The sequence below is a fragment of the Mus caroli genome, unplaced genomic scaffold (genome assembly GCF_978045245.1).
Source record: "Mus caroli unplaced genomic scaffold, Mus_caroli_1 scaffold_15, whole genome shotgun sequence".
NCBI classification, from domain to species: domain Eukaryota; kingdom Metazoa; phylum Chordata; class Mammalia; order Rodentia; family Muridae; genus Mus; species Mus caroli.
The window spans coordinates 107,977,216-108,001,739 of NW_028227270.1; the positions used below are offsets into that span (position 1 = coordinate 107,977,216).

The 24,524-nt window shown below is 46.5% G+C and overlaps 2 protein-coding genes across 4 annotated transcripts in view; one reads left to right on the top strand and one right to left on the bottom strand.

Moving 5' to 3' along the window:
* Window positions 1-293: 293 nt before the first annotated feature.
* Lgals8 (galectin 8) lies at window positions 294-22,232 on the top strand. 3 transcript variants are annotated; one of them, XM_021180342.3, is made up of 10 exons: window positions 294-604; window positions 2,727-2,869; window positions 6,034-6,122; window positions 7,525-7,735; window positions 9,292-9,411; window positions 9,945-10,001; window positions 11,277-11,303; window positions 14,203-14,291; window positions 15,419-15,584; window positions 20,512-22,232. In XM_021180342.3, the coding sequence occupies exons 2-10, from the start codon at window positions 2,828-2,830 to the stop codon at window positions 20,659-20,661; spliced, it is 951 nt and encodes a 316-aa protein (XP_021036001.1). In that variant the 5' UTR covers window positions 294-604; window positions 2,727-2,827; the 3' UTR covers window positions 20,662-22,232. The 3 variants fall into 3 exon arrangements, with proteins under 3 accessions (XP_021036001.1, XP_029324055.1, XP_029324054.1); XM_029468194.2 differs by lacking the exon at window positions 294-604 and adding an exon at window positions 621-795; XM_029468195.2 differs by lacking the exon at window positions 11,277-11,303.
* Window positions 22,233-22,533: 301 nt separating this feature from the next.
* The window catches only part of Heatr1 (HEAT repeat containing 1), a 49,125-nt gene continuing 47,134 nt past the window's right edge, over window positions 22,534-24,524 (bottom strand). Inside the window, exons 44-45 of the mRNA XM_021180215.3 lie at window positions 23,220-23,328; window positions 22,534-22,835 (exon numbers count right to left, since the gene is read on the bottom strand). Of these exons, the coding sequence (XP_021035874.1) occupies window positions 22,747-22,835; window positions 23,220-23,328 (198 nt within the window). The 3' untranslated portion in view covers window positions 22,534-22,746. The remainder of the gene's footprint in view (window positions 22,836-23,219; window positions 23,329-24,524) is intronic.

Consider the following 24,524-nt stretch of genomic DNA (forward strand, 5'->3'; position numbering starts at 1 on the left):
AGGATGGGGTTTCTTGCAGGGACAAAGAAGAACGAGTTCCTCCACACCTAAGGCTAGTTATTGGCAATAAGGAGTGGCTGTTAAATCTGATTGGCTCACAGCATTGTTCAGTTCTGACCCAAGGCTGCAAAGGAGGCAAACCCAGGAGTGCCCCGGCCACACTCCCCACGATTACTCTTTAAGTGTATTTTTATCACCCTTGAGATCCGGTATCTGTCCCAGAGTGATCCCGAATTCCTTAAGTTCTCCAGTATGACATTGAACTTATGATCCTCCTGCCTCCACCTCGCAAGGGCTGGAACTACAGGGGTGTACCCCGACCGATTTGTGCAGAGCTGGGTGGAAATCAACCTGGGGGCCTCCAGCACGTGAGGCGAGCCACACCCCAACCCCAGAGAGCCACTCCCGCAGCCAGCCAGAGGTCTGCGTGGGTGACAGGAAGAGCCCAACAGCCCCAGCTCGCAGCACTCGGACGCCCCGCCCCTGCAGTCGTTCTCGCGGAATCGGCCGCGGGCTGACCCCGCCCTCTGCCTGTAGCCGCTCGGGGAACCGGACGGCGTCCGTCAGGGGACACAAGTCGGAGCACAGCGCTTACTACCACCGGGTGAGTCCTGGCGACTGCGGGCTCAGGGGCATCGGGATACCACTGTTCCCGGACAGGAACCCGAAGGGTGGTTCGAGTGTGGACACGGCATCCCGCTGTCTCCTCCGTGGCACATGCACGGGGCACCGGGAGCGATCGTGGGTTGAGGCTTGTACTGGGACCGTTGTGTCGGGACAACGCTGCCTGCTGCGGTGAGGGCTCTCCGCTCGGCGGCTCACCTGCCGGGGAAAGGGCGAGCATCACCTGGATCCCCAAGAATGACAGGCCCAGGGACAGTTGGTTGACAGCTGTGTCACACTCCGTTATTCCAGACACGCACTTTAGCATGCTGCGTCATTCGATCCCAACGCTAAAACACGGGGAAACGCAATTTCTCTGGGTTTGGGGATCGTCCTAAAACCTAAGCCACGGCTTGTTGTGACTGACAGTGTCTGGAGACTTCGGAGACTAGTTATTTAATGCCAACCTAGGCCATCTTGATCTCTTGATCTCTCTCCGGGAAAGATATCAATTATGGATGTGGTGATGGCAATTCCTTGTCTCCGTTTTGCTCTAGTTCGTGCTTCCTGGATTGCACAGAACAGAATTAAAGGCTCAGAGGATTTGAATAAAATGAGTTAGTGACAGATACTAGGTAGGGGTCTAGGGTGGTTTTTAGGGGTGTAACCAAGAGAGATGCAATTTTCTTTTCTCCAGTAAAATAAGAGATTTGGCGAGTGCCTATTGTCTACAGCCTGACTGAACTGTAGGAAGTAAAAGGCAGGAAACTCTAGTTTCGTTTTCTGGCTTGGTTCTGGTTTGAGTCATCAGGACTAGAGGTAGTAAATGTGTCAGTGGGCAGGGCGCAGTGCTGAGGGAGCGCTCTTATCTTTCAAAACCGGGCTGATGCAAAACATTGCATTTAGTATTCCCAGGAGTAACTGTGCCACCCCTCCCCACCCTCAACTTATTTAATTTGGCTGGTTGAAGAAGAGCAATGTTTTCTAGTAATAATAGCTAACACATACAGAGCTGTTTTCTGCTATTTAAAACAGTTTAATCCTCAGGGCAAGCCTATGATGTGATTCCTACTTGTTTTACTAATAGGAAAAGTTAAATGAATATTGTTGTGGTTTCAAAGAACTGCTTGAGTGATATTTGTGTCTTGGTTTTGTGTTATTTCCTAGCTTGTATTTTATTTGTATTTACTGCTTTTGATTTGCTTGATTTTGCAGTGCTGGCACAGAACCCAGGGCCTCATCACACTAGGCAAGCTCTCTATTCAGCTGAGCCCTTGGCCCTTAAACATTATCTTGAGACAGGATGCCTTAGTCTCTCTTCTCCTGCTGTGAAGAGACACCATGACCATAGCAACTCTTACAAAGGAACGCGTTTAACTGGGGCTTGCTTATAGTCTGAGAGGTTCAAGTCCATTGTCACCATGACTGGAAAGCATGTGGTATGCAGGCAGACGTGGTGCTGGAGAAGCAGCTGAAAGTTCTACATCCGGATTCCCAGGCAGCAGGAAGGGAGAGGCACTGGGTCTAGCTTGGGCTATACCTCTTAATCCTTTTAAATAATTCCACTCTTTGGTGATTAAGCATTCAAACCTATGAACCTCTGGGAGCCATTCTTATGTGAACTGCACACAGGATCTAACTCACCTAGGCTAGGGTCCAATTGTTCTTCCTGTCTCAGGCTTACAAGTGGCTTCGATTACAGATATGTGCCACCACACTTACAGTTTTAGTATTTTTAACAGGAAACTTCATGTAATTTCCTCCTTACATATTTTTTAAATAATTCCTGCACTGATCATTTAAAATTATTTCATTTAAGGCCGGACATGGTGGCACACGCCCTTAATCCCAGCACTTGGAATGCAGAGGCAGGCAAATTTCTGAGTTCGAGGTCAGCCTGGTCTTAAGAGTGAGTTCCAGGACAGCCAGGGCTACATAGAGAAACCCTGTCTCAGAAAAAAAAAATTTCATTTCTAAGTATGTTATGAAGACTATATGGTAGGACTTTGGTTATACTAACACTGTTATTTGGTAACTATCCGTAAAGTAATATAATTTACATAGAAAAGTTTGATGTAGAGAAAAATCACGCAATGCTGTTTTTCTATATTGTTTTTACACAGGACAAGTTTTTACTTTGAGTAATCCTTAAATGAAGAGTGGGTAAAGTGTATATACGGAAGAGAGACTCCAATCAACAATATCAATAAGTTGAAAAAGAAAAATGTTGTCCTTAAATAACCTACAAAATATCATCTATAACCCGGTAACAGATTTTTATTTTATTTTATTTTTTGCCTGTGGTAGGACTGGCAGGAAATACACTCAAGTTGTAATTATCACTGGGGCCAGGCATGAACACAGTTCAGTTAGTACACCGGACATTGCTGTGGGGTGACTGATACTGTGATGGGTGCTGGCTCAGACCTTAAAAACATAACGTTTCAAGGAGAATGCATTTCTTATTCTAGATACTTTCTCCTTCTTTTGAAACAGTCGTAATGATTTATTTTTATGTGCAGTGGTGTTTTGCCTGTGTGGGCGTCTCTGTGGGGCAGCATTAGATCCAGTGGGACTGGAGTAACGGACAGTTGTGAGTTGCCGTGTGGGTTCTGGGAGTTGAACCTTCTCCCCAGCTTCCCAGAGTTTCCCCTTTGTGCTTTTTTTATTACATTTTTATTTACTGTGGTGTGTGTGTGTGTGTGTGTGTGTGTGTGTGCGTGTGCATAAACCTTGATGCTACAACACACACATGAAGGGAAGGTCCAGGGACAACTCTTGGGAAATTATATTCTACCATTTGGGTCTGAAAGTTGAACTCAGGTGATCAGATTTGGCAGGAGGCACCTTTACCTGCTAGCTATGGTACTGGCTTCCTTCCTTCGCCTGTCTGTCTGTCTGTCTGCCCATCTGTTGTATAGAGGATAGCACCTATGACTTCATGATTTGGGTGGATGATAGCACTGAACACACTGTCCGTCCACTCACCACTCACTGTCCATTCACTTGGTCAGTTTTTTCTGATTGTTTGTTTGTTTGGTTGGTTTGGTTTTCTCTGTGTAGCCCTGGCTGTCCTGGAACTCACTCTGTAGACCAGGCTGGCCTCGAACTCAGAAATCTGCCTGCCTCTGCCTCCTGAGTGCTGGGATTAAAGGTGTGTGCCCTTCCCCTGCCTGGCTGCTTGTTTGTTTTAAGATGTGGCATTGCCATGTTGTCCAGTCTGACCTCAAACTTGAAATCCACCTGCCTCAAACCCCAGTACTGGGATTATAGACTGGTATGTTCCACCACACCTGTTTTTTTTGTGGTGTTTTTGAAATGAGAACTGTACACCAGAAGTTAATGTCTCAGACTTCTGCTCTGTTTTCCCAACACTGCTTGGAAGTGTAGCAGAGGAAATGTGGAGAGCCAGAGGCAAGAGAGCTGAGCAAACCATGTTGTCCAGTTTAGGCTGCTGGTGGCAGTCTGACTAACTGCTAGAAAACACTGTCAACATCCTGGCCTTCTGGAAAGCTGTCAAGAGCTTTCTGGTTTTCTGTGCTGGCTAGCCTCTCTAGATGTGCCTGGTTTCCTTTTGCCACCACTGTTGATAGAGACCTGACACAGGGCCACTGGTTTTTGGTGACGCCCCTAGGAGAGACTCTTGGGCAGTAGAATTGGCAAAAGTCACTGAACTGGCTGTGCCTGTTGAGAACCTAGCTGTGATTTCCCTCCATAACTTCCAGTACCACAGTGAAAGAAAGGTTTAACAACCATGTCAAGCAAACTGAATTTTGGGGAGAAATAGCCTTATGTCACAGTGGGTTTAAAAACGGTTTACAAAATCTGACATCAGTAAAGACGTTTACAGTGATTTGCTGTATGTTGTAGCTAAAAACATCTCAAGGTCTCAAGGTTGTGGACTGGAAAAAACAAGACTAGGCTTATGTGGTGTGTGTATGTGTATCCATGCATGTATGTGTAGGAGAGAGTGCATGCATGTGTATATATATGTGGTGAGTGTGTGTTTGCTGTGTGTGATTTTTTTTTTTTTCCTGTACTTGGTGGAAGACAGGAGCTGCTTCCCGTTCATTTGACCTCATGAAGGTTTTAATGTTCTCAGTCCAGACTGGCACAAGCTCTGTCCATGTTGACAGTTCTTGGAACAGATGAAGTACACACTGTAACTAGTGGTATCTTTTTTTTTTTTTTTTTACTTTTCTACTTGGTATATTTCTTTCATTTGTTCCACTGAAATAATTTGAAAAATTAAAAGCCAGAGTCACTTTTCATTCAGATTGAGTGAGTAATTTGAAGACGTCGCCGTCACTCGGTACCAGGAATGCTGTGGAGTGGCATCTGTGGGCAATTCGTCATTGTCTTCCCATGGATTTTGTAGTAGTTGTTTTCTAGGAACTCTTGGCTTTTGTTCTGTTGAGATAAGCACAGGCACCTCACTTCATAGCCCTGGTTAGCCTCCGGCTTACATCAGTCTTCTTGCCTCTGCTTTCCAAGGGCAACTTGAGCTTCCACACCCAACTTGTGGGAACTTAAGCCCCTTTGATATCCAGCAAGCCAAGAAGCTAGTGGACACAAGTCTGTGTCAGTCTTATTCCCACAAACCACTCCTCAGCATCTCCTCAGCATTACCCCGGCTGGAGCTGAGGAATGGCTCCTTCTGGAACCAGTTCCCTGAGGCCCCACCTGAGAGTCACCGCACAGGGCGGTGCTCCTAGCTGCTGAGTTATTGCAGCCAAAGGGCAGAGAGCAACTCTGCCTGAGGAAGAAATGCCAGGGCAGAGTCCAGCGGAATCCAGCACATGCTTCAGGGCCTTTGAGATCCTCCACAGTGACAGTAATGTGGAGCTGGTCACAGAGGGGCTGCCTGCCTCACATACAGGAGCACTCCAGGCACCTAGAAGGGAAGCTCAGGCGTTGTTCTGTTGTTTAGGGCGATAAGAGCCTTCTTGGAGGGCTGGTGAGATGGCTCAGTGGGTAAGAGCACCCGACTGCTCTTCCGAAGGTCCAGAGTTCAAGTCCCAGCAACCACATGGTGGCTCACAACCATCTGTAATGAGATCTGACACCCTCTTCTGGTGTGTCTGAAGACAGCTACACTGTACAGTGTAATTTATTTATTACATGTAATAAATAAATCTTAAAAAAAAAAAAGAGCCTTCTTGGAAACCCCAGTGAAGGCCTCAGCCAGGAGTCAGCCTCTCCAGGGAGGCTGTCTGTCTCACGCTTGCTTCATCTCCATCAGTACCTTTCTCCTCGTCTCCAGTTGACTCTTTACATATGAGTTGAGAATTGGGCACGGTAACTGACTCTAATCAGTACTTAGGAGGCAGAGAGGCTGGAGAGTCAGAAGTTCAAGGTCATATCTTATTAGTCCACATTTGTCACTGCATTTGCTTATGGAAATATATTTCTAACATGTCTTTCCCTTAGATAATCCCCTATGTGGGCACCATTACTGAGCAATTGAAGCCTGGCTCTCTGATTGTGATCCGTGGACATGTCCCTAAAGATTCAGAAAGGTAAGGTTACTGTGTGGGGTGGAAGGCCAGCTGTCTCTCCGTGACTGGAGAGGACATTTTGATGCTCTGAGGCCTCATTGTTTCACTGACAGCCCTGCTGGGGTGTGAGAAGAAGGAGTGATAGGGTGACGGCTCCTGGAATGTTTTGTTTTGTTTTGAGACTGGGTCTCTACATAGCCCCGGCTGTCCTGGAACTCACTCTGTAGACAGGTTGGTCTCAAACTCACAGAGATCTGTCTGCCTCTGCCTCCCAAGTACTGGGATTAAAGGCATCACCACCATGCCTAGCTGGCTACTGGAATTTTTTATATCATTGCTGTAAGTCTGATTTCAGAATAAACAGATATACTGATGGAAAAAGAGGTTGTTGCATAACAGGATGTCTCAGTACAGTCTTAGCACTGTCGATGTCTCTCAAGACAGTCTCTCGGAGGTATTGCTGAGTGTCTGCTTTGGGTATAATAAACTCAGGGTGTTACTTCTCTTGTTCCTGAGAAAAGCAACATAAGAAAGACAGATTTATTCCATTCAGCTCATGATGTGAGGGTACAGTCCATCCCGTTGGGGAATGTCTGGCAGTAAAAACAACTCTGCAGTGGTGTTCAGGGTCTTGAGGCAGCTGATCACATTATGTCCATAGACAGAAAGTAGAGAGGTGAATGGCTGGGGCTCAGCTCACTCACTCTGTTCTCCTTTGTATCCAGTCGGGCACTCTAGTCTTTGGATGCTGCAGTCTACTTTCAGGCTGGGTCTTCCCTCCTCAGTCAAACCTTGATGGAAATGCTCTTGCAGACACACTCAGGGATGTCTCCTAGGTGACCCCCAATTTGTTTCAAATTGACTAGGAAGAGTAGCCATCTCAGATCTTGTCAGTCAGAGCTGGATGTAGTTCTGAGTGGCTGACATGATTGGTTTAAGTGATGTGTGGAAATTATCTTACAGAGACCCCTTGAGTGTACCCTTGGGGGAAGGCCTCATGATCAGGACCCTCATCAAAACTGTAGCCTGACTTTCATGCTTTGAGAGACTGGTGGTATTTGCATAGCAGGGCTGAGGTGTGGAGCAAGAGTGGCTGAGACCAGGTCCAGCTTACTTTGAACAGACTCCTGGACCAGGAGTCTCCCTGGCATCTGCCCTCTGTTCATCAGCAGATTTGAACAAACACAGACAAGGCCAGCATCCAAGACAGACAGGAGAGGGACGTTCTTATTCTGGGTCCATATAAGTCAGCTCATGCTGTGGGGCTCTGTTACTGAGGAAGAAGGAAGGGAAGATGGGCGGGCTGCCCTGTAGGTCCTGTGGATAAAGGAAGGGGTGCTGGGGTGGGGAGGTTGGGGGTGCTTGTACTTTCCCCATGGCTCACCTCCACAGGCTCACATGGTTCTGTTCTGTCCTCGCCCAGATTTCAGGTTGACTTTCAGCTGGGCAACAGCCTGAAGCCAAGAGCAGACGTGGCCTTCCACTTTAACCCTCGCTTCAAAAGGTCTAGCTGCATTGTTTGTAACACACTGACACAGGAGAAGTGGGGCTGGGAGGAGATCACCTACGACATGCCCTTCAGAAAAGAAAAGTCCTTTGAGATCGTGTTCATGGTGCTCAAGAACAAATTCCAGGTAGACGCTGAGAGAGAAAGGGAGTGTGGGAGCGTGCATGGGGCCATCTCCAAGTCTACTGAAGGCATCAATATGTCACTCCGTCCAGATGGAACAGATTCAGAACAGATAAACCTTCTTACGTCTTACTTCTTCTAGGAGCGCTAAATTCTGGACCCCACAGCATTGTGTCACTGTTAGGGGAGTGGATTATAAAAGCCACACCCAAAGCATAGGAAAGTCTGCATGAGCAGTCTGTTGGTGGACAGGGCTCTCCTCAAAGGGGTGTGCCCAGTCCTACAGCAAGCTCCTGCTGTAGGGTCCTGGGGGCCTTGTGAACACAGTGACTTATTGGGGCTGCAGTTTGGCTCCAGAGGCTCCCAAGAGTACCAATCCTCAAGTCCACAGAAGGCTTGTAAAGCAGAGATCCTAGGGCCCCAGGAGTGTGTGCGCATTTGGTCTAGGTCCTTGTGGGACATTGCTCTCCAGATCTCCCTGCGCTCCTCAGTTTGCTGTTCTATGGCCTCAGTCTTGGTCAGTCTAGCTGTACCCACTATTGTTGCCCTGGGTTTGTTGTATGTGGGGATTTTTTTTTTGTTTGGTTTTTGTTTTTTGTTTTTCGAGACAGGGTTTCTCTGTATAGCCTTGGCTGTCCTGGAACTCACTCTGTAGACCAGGCTGGCCTCGAACTCAGAAATCCGCCTGCCTCTGTCTCCCGAGTGCTGGGATTAAAGGTGTGCGCCACCACGCCTGGCTCCGTATGTGGGGATTTTTAAACCTCACTGAGCGGGCCTACTGTGGGCTCTACCATGGGCTGCTCACGTCTCCCTCCTGGACTGACACACTGCCCTGGCATTTGGGGGTACTGTGCAGAGGACTCACAGATAGCATCCTATCATCTCACACAACCTTAACCCACTGAGTGAGATTGTTCCCACCCAGAGATAAAAAAATCTCAGATAAGCCAGAACTCACTCTGTAGACCAGGCTGTCCTAGAACTCAGGAATCTGCCTGCCTCTGCCCCGGAAATCCTGGGATAAAGCACTCCTGCTGCTTGGCTGCTGCATGCTCTCACTTTTTTAGTGAGCTCAGTGCCTTCTTGTCCCTTCTGTAGCCCCGAAAGAGGGTTGGAACCGAATGTAGACAGAACAAACTTGCATTTTAGGCTTCCAAATCTCGTGGATGGCCCTTGGGTTCCTGAGCATGGCTGTCTCCTGGGCACACACAGATACATACATGTGGAACACACAAACTTCCAAGTGTGTGTGACTGCAGAGATGACCCAGTCACTCAGTCAGTTCAGAAAAGTTCAGAATTTCTGCTACTCTGGTGGCTGCTTTCAGCCACAATGTGAGCAGAGAACTATGGGAAGAATAAACCTGAGGAGACATCCCATCCATCCATCCATCCATCCATCCACTTGATTTTGTGGTGCTGGAGATGTAACCCAGGGCTTCACACCGTAGGCCAGTGTTCTTTCTACCACAGCTCCATTCCCACCCCATAAGAGACACTTCTTGGATAAGGAGTTGTCTGTCACTGTGCTCTGAGGGCACTGCCTGCTGTGTGTCTCCAGGTGGCTGTGAACGGAAAGCATGTTCTGCTGTACGCCCACAGGATCAGCCCGGAGCAGATCGACACAGTGGGCATCTACGGCAAAGTGAACATCCACTCCATCGGGTTCAGATTCAGCTCGGCAAGTGCCCTTCCACACACACTGGGGGTCTCTGGGGACAGTGTTTTCACATTCCACACTAAATGGTGGAAATTTCCTTTAATTTACATCATCCATTTAGGTAGAAAGTAGTATAAATATTTCAGGCTAGCTGTGTTCTGCTTTTGTTGTTTGTGGGACCTCAAATCTCGAGTGAGCCTACCAGATGGCTAATGTATATCTCCTGTCCATGGGAGGGAGTAAATATCTCTGTAAGACGGTTTTCTGTGTATTTGAATTTAAGTTTCTTGGACATTGCTAGCTTGTTTCTGGTGATGGGAACAGTTTAATTCTCAACAGCTGTGCCCAGATGCCATATTCTTATTAGCATTAGGTCTTGTTCTCCTAGACTTTTGTCAGCTTAGGGGACCCCAGTGTTAAGTTGCATTTTAAAAAATCATAATTATCAATAGTTTTCCATGCTCAGCATCACTGATCATTTTTTTTTTGTTATGTTCAGTATTTAAAAAAAGATACTCTGAGGGATGCTAAAATTAATCTATGCTCTTTTGCAGGATTTACAGAGTATGGAAACATCTGCCCTGGGACTGACACAGATAAACAGAGAGAATGTAAATATTCTATAAATCAGCAGTTACAGTCAGTGGAAGGAGGGCTCTTCTTTTTCTTTAATTATAGTGTTCATATGTATTCAGGTGTGCGCGTGTGCGCGTGCGCATGATTGTCCATGGAGGCCACAAGTCAACACTGAAGTCTTAGTCAATTGCTCTACATCTTGTAAAAGTTATTTTGCATGTGTATGTCTGCAGTATGTTTATGCATTATTATGTGTGCTGCTGCATGTGCGTGAAAGCCAGAAATAGACATTGGATGTCTTCTTTGCTTGCTCTCCACCTTTTGAGGCAGAATCTCTTAGTTGAACCTGGAGCATGCCAATTCAGCTAGTCTAAGTAGCTGGCTTGCTCTAGAGATCCTGTCATGCACTAGGACTGCAGGCAGGCATCCATGCCTGCCCAGCATTTATGTGGGTGTCAAGGATTTGAGTCCTCTTGGTTGCCCTGCAAGTCCCTTAGCCTCTGAGCCATCTCTCCAGTTCTTTTAGCTTGTTTTTTGAGACAAGGTCTCTCACTGAGCCTGTTGGCTAGACTGGCCTGTCAGCTGGCCACTGGGGTCATCCTTTCTCCGTCTCTCCAGTGCTGGAGTTACACATGTGAAGCCCCCATGCGTGGGTTTTACATGGTTACGTAGCAAGAACAGTACCAGCAGAACTATCTCCCCAGCTTCCCAAATTAAGTTTTCAGTGTGAGGTCAGGGTAGTAGCAATCAGCTAAGAGCCAAGAGGCACACTGCTTTATGCTGTTGGGCCTGGTGTGTTTGTTGACATGGAGAATATTAGTTTAAATGACTACCACTATGCCGTGTGTAAAAAGCACTCTGTCTCCCTGGCTTGTTGAGAGGTACTAGCAGGACGCATCTGTAAATGCTGATCAGGTGCATCTCAGATGATCTCTGCTCCCGGCAGCAACAAGAACAGTTTTACAGTTGACACTTTACTGTTCTTAAGAAAGCAAGGCCTGTCTACACATCTGTGCCTGCCGGCAAGACAACCTGTCAGTCAGCGTTTGGAGAGTTCCTGGGGAGGACAGGCAAGATGTGCTTGAAACTCACCTGTAAACCTTTGAATAACTATCAGTTTGTGGGTGATAGAGTGTTCACATGAGGATGCTGGACCACGTTGCTCTTCATAAGCCCCAAGGTACCTGTCATGAAGCTCAGTGCCCGTGTCACACCAAGGCAGAGAGGGCATTAATACATGACGCCATAGCAGGCGGCACGCCTGTTGCCTGCCCAGCAGGTACTTCTCACTTTTCTTTTTCTTCCACCAGATACAAAAGTCAGGCAAGCTCCAGCTGGTGAGTACTTTTGCTTGGTTATTACATATGGAATATTTTGTAAATGACCTAGAGCACGAACAGCTGAACCTTGGAGGCAGCTGCTTCCATTCCACACTTGATTGTAGAACTGTTTCTTGTAATGTGGTAGTAGAAGAGACATTTCTAAAATCGTGTAGTATGATCTATTTTGTGTGCCTGGCACTTTAAAGGACCCTATGCCCTCAGTGTTGGTTGCCTCTTGAAATTCTGAGAAGAGGGAAGGATATAAAAAGCCAGCAGAGGTTGAGAGAGAGTAGGAGGGTTTAAGATATGGAAGAGTAGGGTCAGAGGGTAGGAGAAGAAAAGACAGTGATAGCTGAGCCAGGAGAACCTGAGCTGAGCCAGAGAAGATACTGTGAGGAGACAGTTAGGAGACGAACCCAAGAAGAACACACACAAAATAGCAAACAAAGAAAGAAAAGTTACAAAATCATATCCAGAGCTGTCTACACCAACAGCATAGATGCTACTGTCACTCACCGAAATCCTACCTCCCAGCTATTTGTCTAAGGTTTGAAGAGCCAACAGTTTAACTCCGTATAGAAATTAAGTTAGCAGCCTCCGCTGGGCTCGAATGGGAGATGGCTGGGGTGGCCCCAACCGGAACGGATCCCAGCCTCTGGTTGGGCGGGGTTCCTTTGTCCCTGTTCCAATCCTAAATCTGATAGGGGACTAATATCCAATATATACAAAGAGCTCAAGAAGCTGAACTCCAGAAATTCAAATAACCCCTTAAAAAATGGGGTACAGAGCTAAACAAAGAATTCTCAACTGAGGAATACTGAATGGCAGAGAAGCACCTGAAAAAATGTTCAACATCCTTAATCATCAGGGAAATGCAAATCAAAACAACCCTGAGATTCCATCTCACACCAGTCAGAATGGCTAGGATCAAAATTCAGGTGACAGCAGATGCTGGCGAGGATGTGGAGAAAGAGAAACACTCCTCCATTGCTGGTGGGATTGCAAGCTTGTACAACCACTCTGGAAATCAGTCTGGCGGTTACTCAGAAAACTGGACATAGGGCTGGTGAGATGGCTCAATGGGTAAGAAGAGCACCTGACTGCTCTTCCGAAGGTCCAGAGTTCAAATCCCAGCAACCACATGGTGGCTCACAACCATTTGTAATGAGATCTGGTGCCCTCTTCTGGAGTGTCTGAAGACAGCTACAGTGTCCTTACATATAATAAATAAATGAAAAAAAAAGCAACTTTATATTAAAAAAAAAAGAAAAAAAAGAAAAGAAAACTGGACATAGTACTACCAGTAGATCCAGCAATACCTCTCCTCGGCATATACCCAGAAGATGTTCCAACTTGTAATAAGGACACATGCTCCACTATGTTCATAGCGGCCCTATTTATAATAGCCAGAAGCTGGAAAGAACCCAGATGTCCCTCAACAGAGGAATGGATGCAGAAAATGTGGTACATTTACACAATGGAGTACTACTCACCTATGAAAAACAATGAATTTATGAAATTCTTGGGCAAATGGATGTATCTGGAGGATATCATCCTGAGTGAGGTAACCCAGTCACAAAAGAAGTCACTTGATATGCACTCACTGATAAGTGGATATTAGCCCAGAAACCTAGAATACCCAAGATACAACTTCCAAAACACAAGAAAATCAAGAAGGAAGACTAACGTGTGGATACTTCATTCCTCCCTAGAATGGGGAATAAAATATCCATGGAAGGAGTTGCAGAGACAAAGTTGAACTAAGACGAAAGGATGGACCATCCTAAGACTGCCCCACCCAGGGATCCATCCCATAATCAGCCACCAAACCCAGACAATATTGTATACACCAGCAAGATTTTGCTGAAAGGACCCTGATATAGCTATCTCCTGTGAGGCTTTGCCAGTGCCTGGCAAATACAGAAGTGGATGCTCACAGTCATCTATAGGATGGAACACAGGGCCCCCAATGGAGAAGCTGGAGAAAGTACCCAAGAGCTGAAGGGATCTGCAATCCTATTGGAGGAACAACAATATGAACTAACCAGTCCCCCCAGAGCTCGTGTCTCTAGCTGCATATGTAGCAGAAGATGGCCTAATTGGCCATCAGTGGGAAGAGAGGCTCCTTGGTCTAGCAAACTTTATATGCCCCAGTACAGGGGAACGCCAGGGCCAAGAAGTGGGAGTGAGTGGGTAGGGGAGCAGGGCAGGGGGAGGGTATAGAGGACTTTTGGGATAGCATTGGAAATGTAAATGAAGAAAATACCTAATAAAATTTTTTTTTAAAAATTAAGTTTTGGGCTGGAGAGATGGCTCAGCAGTTAAGAGAATGTTCTGACTGCTCTTCCAGAGGTCCTGAGTTCAAATCCCAGCAACCACATAGTGGCTCACAACCTTCTGTAATGGAATCAGATGCCCTCTTCTGATGTGTCTGAAGACAGTGACAGTGTACTCACATACATAAATAAATAAATCTGTAAAATAAAAAAGAAATTAAGTTTTAATTAACTATTATATGTAACCTCCATTCCCAGCTGAAACCCAAGGCAGCCCCTTGCGTTATATTCTCAGAGGTGTCCTCAGGCATGTGTCTGAGCCACTTATGTGGGTTGCTGGTCCCATTAGAACAGAAAGCTCTGCTGGCATGTCACATGCAGGTGGTGTCAGGTGCGACCCATGCCACAATCCTGTTTAGTAGTGTAAAACAATCACTCTCTGTGCGTGTGCGTATATGCGTGTGTGCTCAGTGAGACCGTGCTTTGCAGGGGATCCAGCTGAGATGAACATAGCCATAGCAAAGGGTCTTTCCTCTCCTGGGGTCCACAGACTCTTAGCCCTGCCTTCATGATGTTGGGAATTCTCCCACAAGAGCCTTTTCTGAAGCTGCCTCATTCTGACTGTGGCCCCTTTTCAGAGCCTGCCATTTGAAGCAAGGTTGAATGCCTCCATGGGTCCTGGACGAACCGTTGTCATTAAAGGGGAAGTGAATACCAATGCCCGAAGGTCAGTCTGCTGCAGCACCGCTGCCTTGTGCGTTTGGGGTGTGGTGGTGGAGCTCGTGTTGCTTCCTGAAGGAGGGCAATGTCAGGGCAGGGTCCCACTGAAGAGCTTCTGGCCGAGTTGGGACTGAGGGCAGATTCTGGCTGGGGCCCCTTTTGGCCAGGTAGGTAAAAATTTTGTCCACGAGGCCCTTCTTGCCTAGGATAACCTCAGTGTTACCAAACTTGGGGTCACAGTCCATAGCCAAGAAGCCAAGTTGAGCTTTTGATCCTCAAGGAGCCATTGAAAATAGTCAAATTAATAGTGAAAAACAGAAAAAAGGATCTACTCAACATGGCCACAATGGGAAGAGAGACAGAGGTCCAGTGACCCCGTCCCCCCAGTCCATCCTCAAGGTCCTGTGGTAAGATTGAAGTTTAGAGTGCCAAGGATCTGTACATCTAAATAGTCCCAGTGAAGGTGTGGTCCCACTGGGCTTCTGTGTCACCTGCTTAGGTGCTCTGACAAGTTCCCTCTCTGATTGGTGCTGTTTCCTTCCAGCGTGAGATTCCTGGGAAACCCCCACTTCTGGAGGCCATTGTTTCAACAGTGATAGATGAGGGGTACACGTCTCTCTTTACAATATCTTCATTTCTGCCAGGCCAGATACCAGGACCTATGATACAGGACACCATGCTTTAAGAATCTTTTCTGAGCCAGGCAGTGGTGGCACACGCCTTTGATCCTAGCACTTGGGTGGCAGAGGCAGGCAGATTTCTGAGTTCAAGGCCAGCCTGGTCTACAGAGTGAGTTCCAGGACAGCCAGGGCTACACAGAGAAACCCTGTCTCGAAAAACAAAACAAAAAGAAAAGAAAAGAAGGGATCATGTGGAACTGATTGGAGAATGTCTGCCTTGAGAGACCCTGAGTCCTGTGTAGCCTGAAGTACTCATGGGGTCCACCTAGTCTGAACCCCCAGTTGCTGTTGAGCTGAGCGTTAGTGCTGACCCTAGACTCATGTTGCACATGAGTCAGCGGCATGCAGATTTAGAGCAGAGCCGGAAAGTCCCTCCTCGAAGTCCATGCACATGTATGTGGTTTGAAGTTAGAACTGCAGTTTAAGTCTGAGCTTGGTTTTCTTTCTCTTAAAGCTTTAATGTTGACCTGGTGGCAGGAAAAACAAGGGATATCGCTCTACACTTGAACCCACGCCTGAATGTGAAAGCATTTGTAAGAAATTCCTTTCTCCAGGATGCCTGGGGAGAAGAGGAGAGAAATATTACCTGCTTCCCATTTAGTCCTGGGATGTACTTTGAGGTAAGATCATGGTTTGTTTTGTTTTGAAATGGGACAGGAAAATGAATCCTGAGAACACAGCGGAATAGACTGAATCCTGAGAACACAGCGGAATAGACTGAATCCTGAGAACACAGCGGAATAGCTTTTACTTAAACAAAACCCAGTCCTCTATGTAGGGAATATATGCTGCTGTTCACTGGCGATGGAGGCTGTAATCTGAGCATGGGCCATTGGTGCAAACAGCAGGACCAGAATACTTGACATTTCCCGTATTCTGGTAGCCCCAAGGAATTCTGGCGGGAACCTTGTCACTGTATAGGAACCACAGATATACTTTTATTGGTGTCTTCCTATAATTTTCCGCATGTTTTGAGGCACATCTCTTACGGAGCCTGGAGCTCACCAATTGGTTAGGCTGGCCAGCAAGCCCTGGGACCCACCTGTCCCTGCATCCCTGCACTGGGAATAAAGGTAAATGCCACTGCACCCAGAGTTTTCCCTAACTCAGGTCCTGTGCAAGCACTTTATCTGCTGAGCCATCTCCTCGGCCCCACATATATACTTGTAAGTGGATCTCTGGGGATCCCAAAACTGCATGCTTGCACTATCCACGCCCTCCACAGTTCCAGATGGCAGTCTTTCTAAGAGCTGGTCCTGTTGGCAGGTAGTCAGTACAGCAGACCCTTGGACCCAGAAGGCATGCGGTTTCTAGTCCCCAGGGTGTATTAACACATGGCTCTTCCCAAAGCCTTTCAGAGTGCTTTCTAATTAGAGTAACATCTCCTTGGGATATGCATGCTAGGTGGCTGGCTAGACTTTCTCTCTGGCTTAGGCCTCCTCTCACGGTCTTTTAAGATTATTAATTTAGTTAGGCTTTACTTTTTTTTTTTTTTTTTTGAGACAGTTCCTCTGTGTAGTCCTGGCTGTCTTGGAACTGGCACTGTAGACCAGGCTGGCCTCTAACTCAGAGATTCGCCTGCCTCTGCCTCCTGAATGCTGTGATTAAAGACATGCACCACTACTGGTCAGCACCATTTTAAACTCATGTGCTCTAAACTCATTCCCTACCTTGCTAATGCTGTGACCCTTCAATACAGTTCCTCATGTTGTGGTGACCCCCCAACCATAAAAGTATTTTTGTTGCTATTTCATAACTCATTTTGCTACTGTTGTGAACCATAATGTAATTATGATCTTAGGTGATACCCTGTGAGAGGGTTGTTCATGGGGTCACAACCCACGGGTTGAAACCTGCTGGAAACCATTGGAGTTGTTGAAGCATCAACAGCCAAGGTGATCAGAAGGTTGCAATTTGATGTAACATTATTTCCAAGTCCCAGGGTGAAGAAGAGGCTCCCTAGTGCTTGGAGGGTTGACTGATAAGGATTAGCCATGGGAAGTTCTTTGAAGGTGGGGGTGCTGGTTGTGAATTCAGAAGGCTGAGCAAGAGCTGGAAGGCCAGGTTTAGGGCAATTTGAACCAGTTACTGGGAGTGGGAGGTATGGCTCAGGGTTTGTCCTTGGCAAGGGACAGTATATATGGGATAATCTAGGGTGCACAGGATGGAGACAGAGTACCTATGGAAGGAAGCTGGTCCTTGTGGCTGAGAGGAACCCAGTAGTATAACTGGGTCTCAATCTATGATGCTGAAATAAAGCGATAATAACAATCAAATAATGATGAAAACCAGAAAGGTGAAAATTTAAATATTTACCTCCAATTTGACTGTTAAGTTAGGTAATGCTATTAAGATTAGATAAAGCGCCAGGTATGGTGGCGCACGCCTTTAATCCCAGCACTTGGGAGGCAGGTGGATTTCTGAGTTCCAGGCCAGCCTGGTCTACAAAGTGAGTTCCAGGACAGCCAGGGCTATACAGAGAAACCCTGTCTTGAAAAAACAAACAAACAAACAAACAAAAAGATTACATTAGATTAGATAAAGCAGGGGCTAGAGAGATGGCCCAGTGCTTAAAAGTGTATACTGCTCTTGCAGAGGACCTAAATTCAGTTTCCAGTCAGCATCCACACTGGGCAGTTCACAGTTATCTGTAATTTCAGCTCTAGATCTGATACCTGCACTCCTGTCCACATACCACACGTACACATAATTGAAAACATAATTTTATTTTTGTTTTGGTTTTTCGAGACAGGGTTTCTCTGTGTAGCCCTGGCTATCCTGGAACTCACTTTGTAGACCAGGTTGGCCTCGAACTCAGAAATCCGCCTGCCTCTGCCTCCCAGGTGCTGGGATTAAAGGCGTACGCCACCACTGCCTGGCAAAACTAACATAAATCTTAAAAGAGAAAGTTAGATGGAGCCCATTCCAGACATTTTTTTCTGTGGGCATAGAGCTGAAAGGCTGGCTCAGCCTAGGAGACAGAGAGATGGGTCAGTACACTTCAGATCCCTATTCCCTCAGTACTTGGACTCAACAGTGGGTACCCTCATGCTGCTCTCCGTCTCCCACAGTAACGCTCTATGGGTCAAACTTGTGACTTTTCAGCACATTTTCCTGAGGTTCTCGCAGATCTTTCCACTCTGCCATTCTTTTCAAATAAACAAGATCGTGCACTTCAAATGTCCTTAGCCTGATTCTCTGCATGCGTGTTATATATAGGTGTGTGCACAGGCCTGCTCTACCATTCATCACCTTATTCTTTGAGACAAGAACTCCCTGACTCTGGAGCTAAGTTGGTAGCCAGCAAGCCCCAGTGATTCTGTCTGTATACCCCATCTACCATAGCTACAGGTGCTTGGGCAGCCCACTTCTTACTTGGGTGGCAGGATCCAAACTCAGGCCCTCTCACTTGCTCCTACAGCAAGTGTTCTTGTCCACTGAGCACTCTCCAGCCTCACTCTTTTAAAAATAGTCACTTTGGGAGTAGAACCGAGTGCCTGACTGGCAAGCACACTGGATCACTAAGTTACATTGGCTTTGGCAAACATCTCCCTGCAGACACTGTGTCTGTGGAGCCCACAAAGCATCAGCTGTACCGTCCTCAATGTTGTTTGGCCTGGCATAAGTCCAGAGCAGTTCCAACTTAGAGCCAGCACGTTCTATTTTTCTGGCTGTTCTGAAGTCACTTAGGGAGGACCTCTGCCATTGGACATTTGTCTAGGCCAACTGCAGTCAGATGCCTTCTTGTTTTTGGTTCTCATTTGCCAGGGATCTCACTTGTCTAGATGAAACGTTTATTTGATACAACAGAGGGAACTTGCTAGGATTGCAGCTGGCTTCCTGCTGTGTCTATACCCTCTTTTTCCTGCTGAGTCACAACAGGAAACTGTATGATTTGAGACTTATCAATTATACTTCATGAAAGATCCCTTCCAGCTAGTTGAACTTGGGATTTTTCTCCCATTCTTTGGGAGATATCTCAAGTAATATTTACTTCCCCAATTCCCTGTGTAGCATACTTTGATTTTGATCAATTACGTGACATGCTCTAGTTCCCCTTATTCTGACTTCCTGTGGCAGTTTTTCCATGGCTGCTACACAAAGATTAGACCTTAATATGCTTCTTTGCAGGTTCAAGTCTGCCATGCATCTGATCTCTGGGAATGGGACAGGCCCAAGGCCAGGCTGTGTTGTGTTCTGGTGCTTCACTGTGGCAAGGAACACAGTGTAGGGCCACCAAATTGGCCTTTTTAGTGAGTGGATATGCGGTACAATCAACAGCCCTACTTAAGCTCTATGTAGGAGTGCACAGCAAAGTGCAGGGTTAGGTTTCTAGGCAGTGTTGGAGGATCCTAGCTTTGAATGTTAGGTTTACTTTTAGGAGAGAGCTCTGGAGGGTAGGAAATAGTGATAAATCTGCCAGGATGCCAATGCCTGCACCAAGCCTAGGAACTTGGACCTAAAAGGGTTTTGGAAACAGGTAGAAGCCAATATGTTCTGAGCAAGGGCAGAGTTAATAATAGGTTTCTTCACTGATATAATAAGCCAATTCAAGACGAATTACAACTATAAAAGCAGGCTTATTTGGGAGTGGCTCCTTGTCAGGTTCACAGGTTTCAGAAAATGAGGCCAGAAAAGTTGCCATGCAGACAAGGAGGCAGGCAGAGCTGAAGAACCAAGAGAGTGGGATGGGAGAGGGCAGAGAGAGAAAGCAGAGTGTATATAGGGAGGGGCAGAGGACAGAGAGAGGGAGTAACCAAAATGTCTGGATTATCTAGGGAAGACCCTCTGGGGAAGGCTATGCCAGCCATACCCTGTAACAGACAGGGACTGAGCGTTGCTGAGAGAACCTGGAGACCAGGTGCACTTTGATGACACCTTAGCCCCTGGTCCTGGGTCTGAAACATAACAGGATGGCCAAGTACTGCTCTCTTTACCAAGTGTCCCAAGCAGCTGGAACCTTGTCAGTCGATGTGGTTAAGACTTCTAGCACTGAGGCATGATGTTCAGGGTTTGAGACTCTGCTTCTCAGTTAAGGGGCAAGAAAACAGGCAGCGACCAGCAGCTTTCTGTTAGTTCCCAAATATGAGGAGAGACACTTCCCAGTTTTCTGAGAACCAGGAGCAGAACGGGCATAGGGACTACTGAGGGAAGGGCCTGATAAGACACAAGTGGGCTTGAAGCAGAAGATGCCACCATGATATATTGGGGATTTGGGTTTTCTTTAAAATCACTCAGAAGGGAAGTCAATGGAAAAAGACTGGGGAAATGTGTCCAAGCTCAAAGCAAACTAGTTTTCTTTTGGACCCTTTGTCAGTATAGAAGAAACATGTTCTAAAATGAAAGGCAGCGCCGGGCGTGGTGGCGCACGCCTTTAATCCCAGCACTTGGGAGGCAGAGGCAGGTGGATTTCTGAGTTCAAGGCCAGCCTGGTCTACAAAGTAAGTTCCAGGACAGCCAGGGCTACACAGAGAAACCCTGTCTCGAAAAACCAAAAAAAAAAAAAAAGAAAGGCAGCTACTGATGGCACACCTCCTTTCTTTTCAGATGATAATCTACTGTGATGTCCGGGAATTCAAGGTTGCTATAAATGGTGTGCACAGCCTGGAGTACAAACACAGATTTAAAGACCTAAGCAGTATTGATACACTATCAGTTGATGGGGATATCCGTTTGCTGGATGTAAGGAGCTGGTAGCTACCATGACTGCCAAAAACCCCGAAATACAAAATGGCTTATCCGGTACTGGCCATGTCAAATGCATCTCGCTTTCACCACATTGTTTATATTGCTAAGACGAGCTCCTCCAACATCAAGTCCTACTGGTGTTGTCAGGTCTGGCCATGCAGTACATTCAGAGGAACAGAGCCGGGGCAATCACAGCTCATTGCCGGCGAGCCTCTGCACACTGGGTCCCTCTTATAAACCACACTCAACAAATATTTAAGTGCCTAATATACTACATATACTAGCTAATAGGGATGGCAAGCATACTTACTTTGTATAGTCTCTGAGCCGGACAGACATGGCAGGGCCCAGAACTTGTGTGGTCCATGTTTTCTGGCACTTCGTACCAGTTTCTGGCCTCCTAATGTAGGGTCTTCTTGCTGGCATTGCATTAACCCCACTAGGGGCCTTTGCAGTTAAGGTCAGAAAAATATACTAATGGATGACAAACACTACTTCCCCAGCAACCCTTTTCATAATCAGCATTCTATCATATCTCATAATTGAAGACTGCATAACATTTACTTAACTCTCACCGCTTTAAACTTTATAAAATGTATGATGCTGAACACAGCAGAAAAACTGAGGCCAAAACCCTGAATTATGACAAAACAAGTGTTCTGCTCCAAGCAGATTTCTGCTGGTTGATTGGCGCTCAAGTCCAGGGTGTGTGTGGGTACCTGTGGCAAAGTAAGGCAGAAGTTGGATAAACTGTGTAAAGAAAGCCCTCTTGGATGTACAGTGAATATATAAAACAAGCACTATCAAAGTAGACCCCACCCAGGGGCGTAGTGTGAAAGGCTGAGTTGGTGTGGAGACTAGCCCTCCTGCCTTTGGGTCTGAAGATGTCGGTCTACATCAGCAGCGAGGTGCCTGTCTGCTAAGTCAGCTTGCATCAGCAGATTCAGCTTCTACACTCCTGTGACTTCCAGGATTTGATTGGAGCCCTAGGTAGTCTTTCTCCACGGGTCCAATCGTGTTACAGATGTCAAAGGTTTGGGTGTGGGGAAGAGGAAGAGCTAATTTTATCAGATCACTGTATGACATTAAACCACAGGACAGAATTCTGCCAGGGTTTAGGAGTATTCAGCTAATCTGCTTAGATATATGTACTCGTGCATATGAAATAATACCATCAGCAGTCTTACTCAAGGCAGCAACTGCTAGTCCTTCATTTTCATGCAAATTTATTGTGTTTACTCTTCAATGTGAGGTGGTGGGTGGAACGGAGGCCAGGAGGCTCTAGAGTTCTCCAGAGTTATGTCTTCATAAAGAACGCATTACTGAGACATTGGGGGCTCAAAGGCACTCAGGAAAAAAAAAAGCTCATTCATACAAAAGCTTATTTTCATTTCTATTTTTACACAATTAAGACTGTTCTAAGTAGATTCAGTCTTAAGTTCTTAGATTTTGGTCTTTTTAAAAAGCTGCTGGAATTTAGGTTGTGAGGCCTTCTCTTGTATATTCTGAAATTCTATCTCTAAACTGCAAAATGCCTTTTTGCTTGTCCTAATTCTGCATTAAAAAAGTTTTATATTAAACTGGAACGAATACTCTCTGGAATAGACAAAGAACTTCAAAACCACCACTAGTGTTGCTAACCTTCCTGTGTCCTGTCGGTCAGCTGAGGGCTGTTTCCTAAGCAGCGTACCCCCCCATCCCATCCCAAGCCCCCACACACAGAAAAGATGAATAGCAGAGACACCTATACCACAAGTATGAGGTGCTGCAAGGAACAGTGACAGCTCGTGCTTCAGGGAAGCACTACGCCTCAGGTACTGAAATTAAACACGCCCGTCTCATTTGAACACCACTCAGGATAAAGACAAATACCAGTTTGTATAAAAATACCATCCGGTTTACTCCTTAGCAACTCTGTACAAAAGGCAGGCGAGGATTCTGTGGTATCCCAGACAGGCAGGGATTTTGTAAAAACATTAAGTATCGGCAGATGTGAAAGTACCAAAAGTAACATGGCACCACACCCCCATTAAAACATGAGAATGAGTGTGAGCGCTCCCCAGAGCACAGGCGGTGGCAGATGCGCTTTCTGCCTCAGAAGTAGCTCTGCAGCGGCTCTCCCAGCACGGCCTCCAGCTGCTGGATGGTCTTCTGGCACTGATGCTCCACTTCTTCACACTCGTCTAACAACGGAAACCAGAATTAGAAGTGGGCTGCCCACTGTCCTGCCTAATTACCACTGTTCTGTCAAGATACAGGAAGCACCTAGCAGGCTGTGACCCGAGGTGCTCCCCAACTGTCCCCCCCTCCTCACAGGCATGTTCTTGTTCTTGGATGTCACAAGAAGGGGCCACACATTCCAATTCAAGCTCTCAAGGGACCCTGCGCCCCAGAAACTCTCCAAGACACCCGGCACTAGACATAAAAGGGTATGCTTCTGGCCAGATGCAGGACACCCCCAATTAATATGTAGAGGCATGTCAATTAAGAGTGTTCCTGTTTAAACCAGCCTCACCTGCCACTCAGTGCTATTATCAGTCTTAGAACTTTCTAAGCTGCAGACTTACCTTCCATCAGTTCTGCTAGGAAAGGAATGGACTCTGGTAGCAGAACAATGTAATTCTCTCTCAGCTTCTCAGCCAGTGCCAAGACAGTAATCAAGGCTGCAAACCGCACCTGGAAGGAACAGTCATCAAGAATGAGACCGAGTCGTCTGTCCCTACTGCTGCTTACTGCTGTGTGGCCTGACCCGCATGGAGATGGCGTTTTTTTACACTGAGTGCTCTCTTACACCCTCACTGTGATCACTCAGTGTCTACCACAAAAAGAACTACTATGTAGCCATTTGAGAGCTGGTAGTCTACATAAGTTTTTCAAACTGTGTTTTAGCACTGTAGCTCTTTAAAGTGTGAATAAAAAACAAACCAAACCAGAAAAACCACAGAAAAGCCAGTAAGATGGCTCAGTGGGTAAAGGTGCTGCCACCAAGCCTTGTGGCCTGAGCTCAATCCTCAGGACCCACTTAATGGGGGAAGAAGAGAACTGACTCTTGCAGGTTGTCCTCTGACACCCCCCCCCCCCCAGCAAGCGTATGCCCCCACCCTAATACATAAATGTAAAACAAAACACCATCACATGTAAACTTCAGGGGGCCTAACATAGGCCACATGTAAACTTCAGGGGGGCCTAGCATAGGCCACATGTAAACTTCAGGGGGCCTAGCATAGGCCACATGTAAACTTCAGGGGGGCCTAGCATAGGCCACATGTAAACTTCAGGGGGCCTAGCATAGGCCACATGTAAACTTCAGGGGGCCTAACATAGGCCACATGTAAACTTCAGGGGGCCTAGCATAGGCCTAGGTGGAGGTGGTTTGTTGGGCTGCCTAGACTGTGCCAACCTGGTGATGTAACACCTCTGGCAGTCCCTGAATGACCAAGACTCCCACTAGGCTAATTTCCTTCCAGCACTGAACAAAAGCCTAGGTGTGTCTCTCCACACACCTTGCCTATCATAAGCAATGCAAGTAGCTATGAGGTATTAATAGCAGGCCACTGAAAGAAAATAGTCCCCTTTCTAATTTGGAGTAATTTTCATAATTATATTTAATCAACATTTTCTTAACAGTAATCAAGATAAAATACTAAAATTTGTTTCTGCAACCATATGATAAATAGCTTTACTGTTTTGAACTCCTAGAAATGTAATCAATTGAATGACTCCTACTTTGGGCTGCTTATCAGTGAGGCTCTTTCTTTCTTTCAAAGATACACACACACACCATTGCTCTCTTCAGACACACCAGAAGAGGGCATCAGATCCCATTACAGATGGTTGTGTGCCACAATGAGGTTGCTGGGAACTTGGGACCT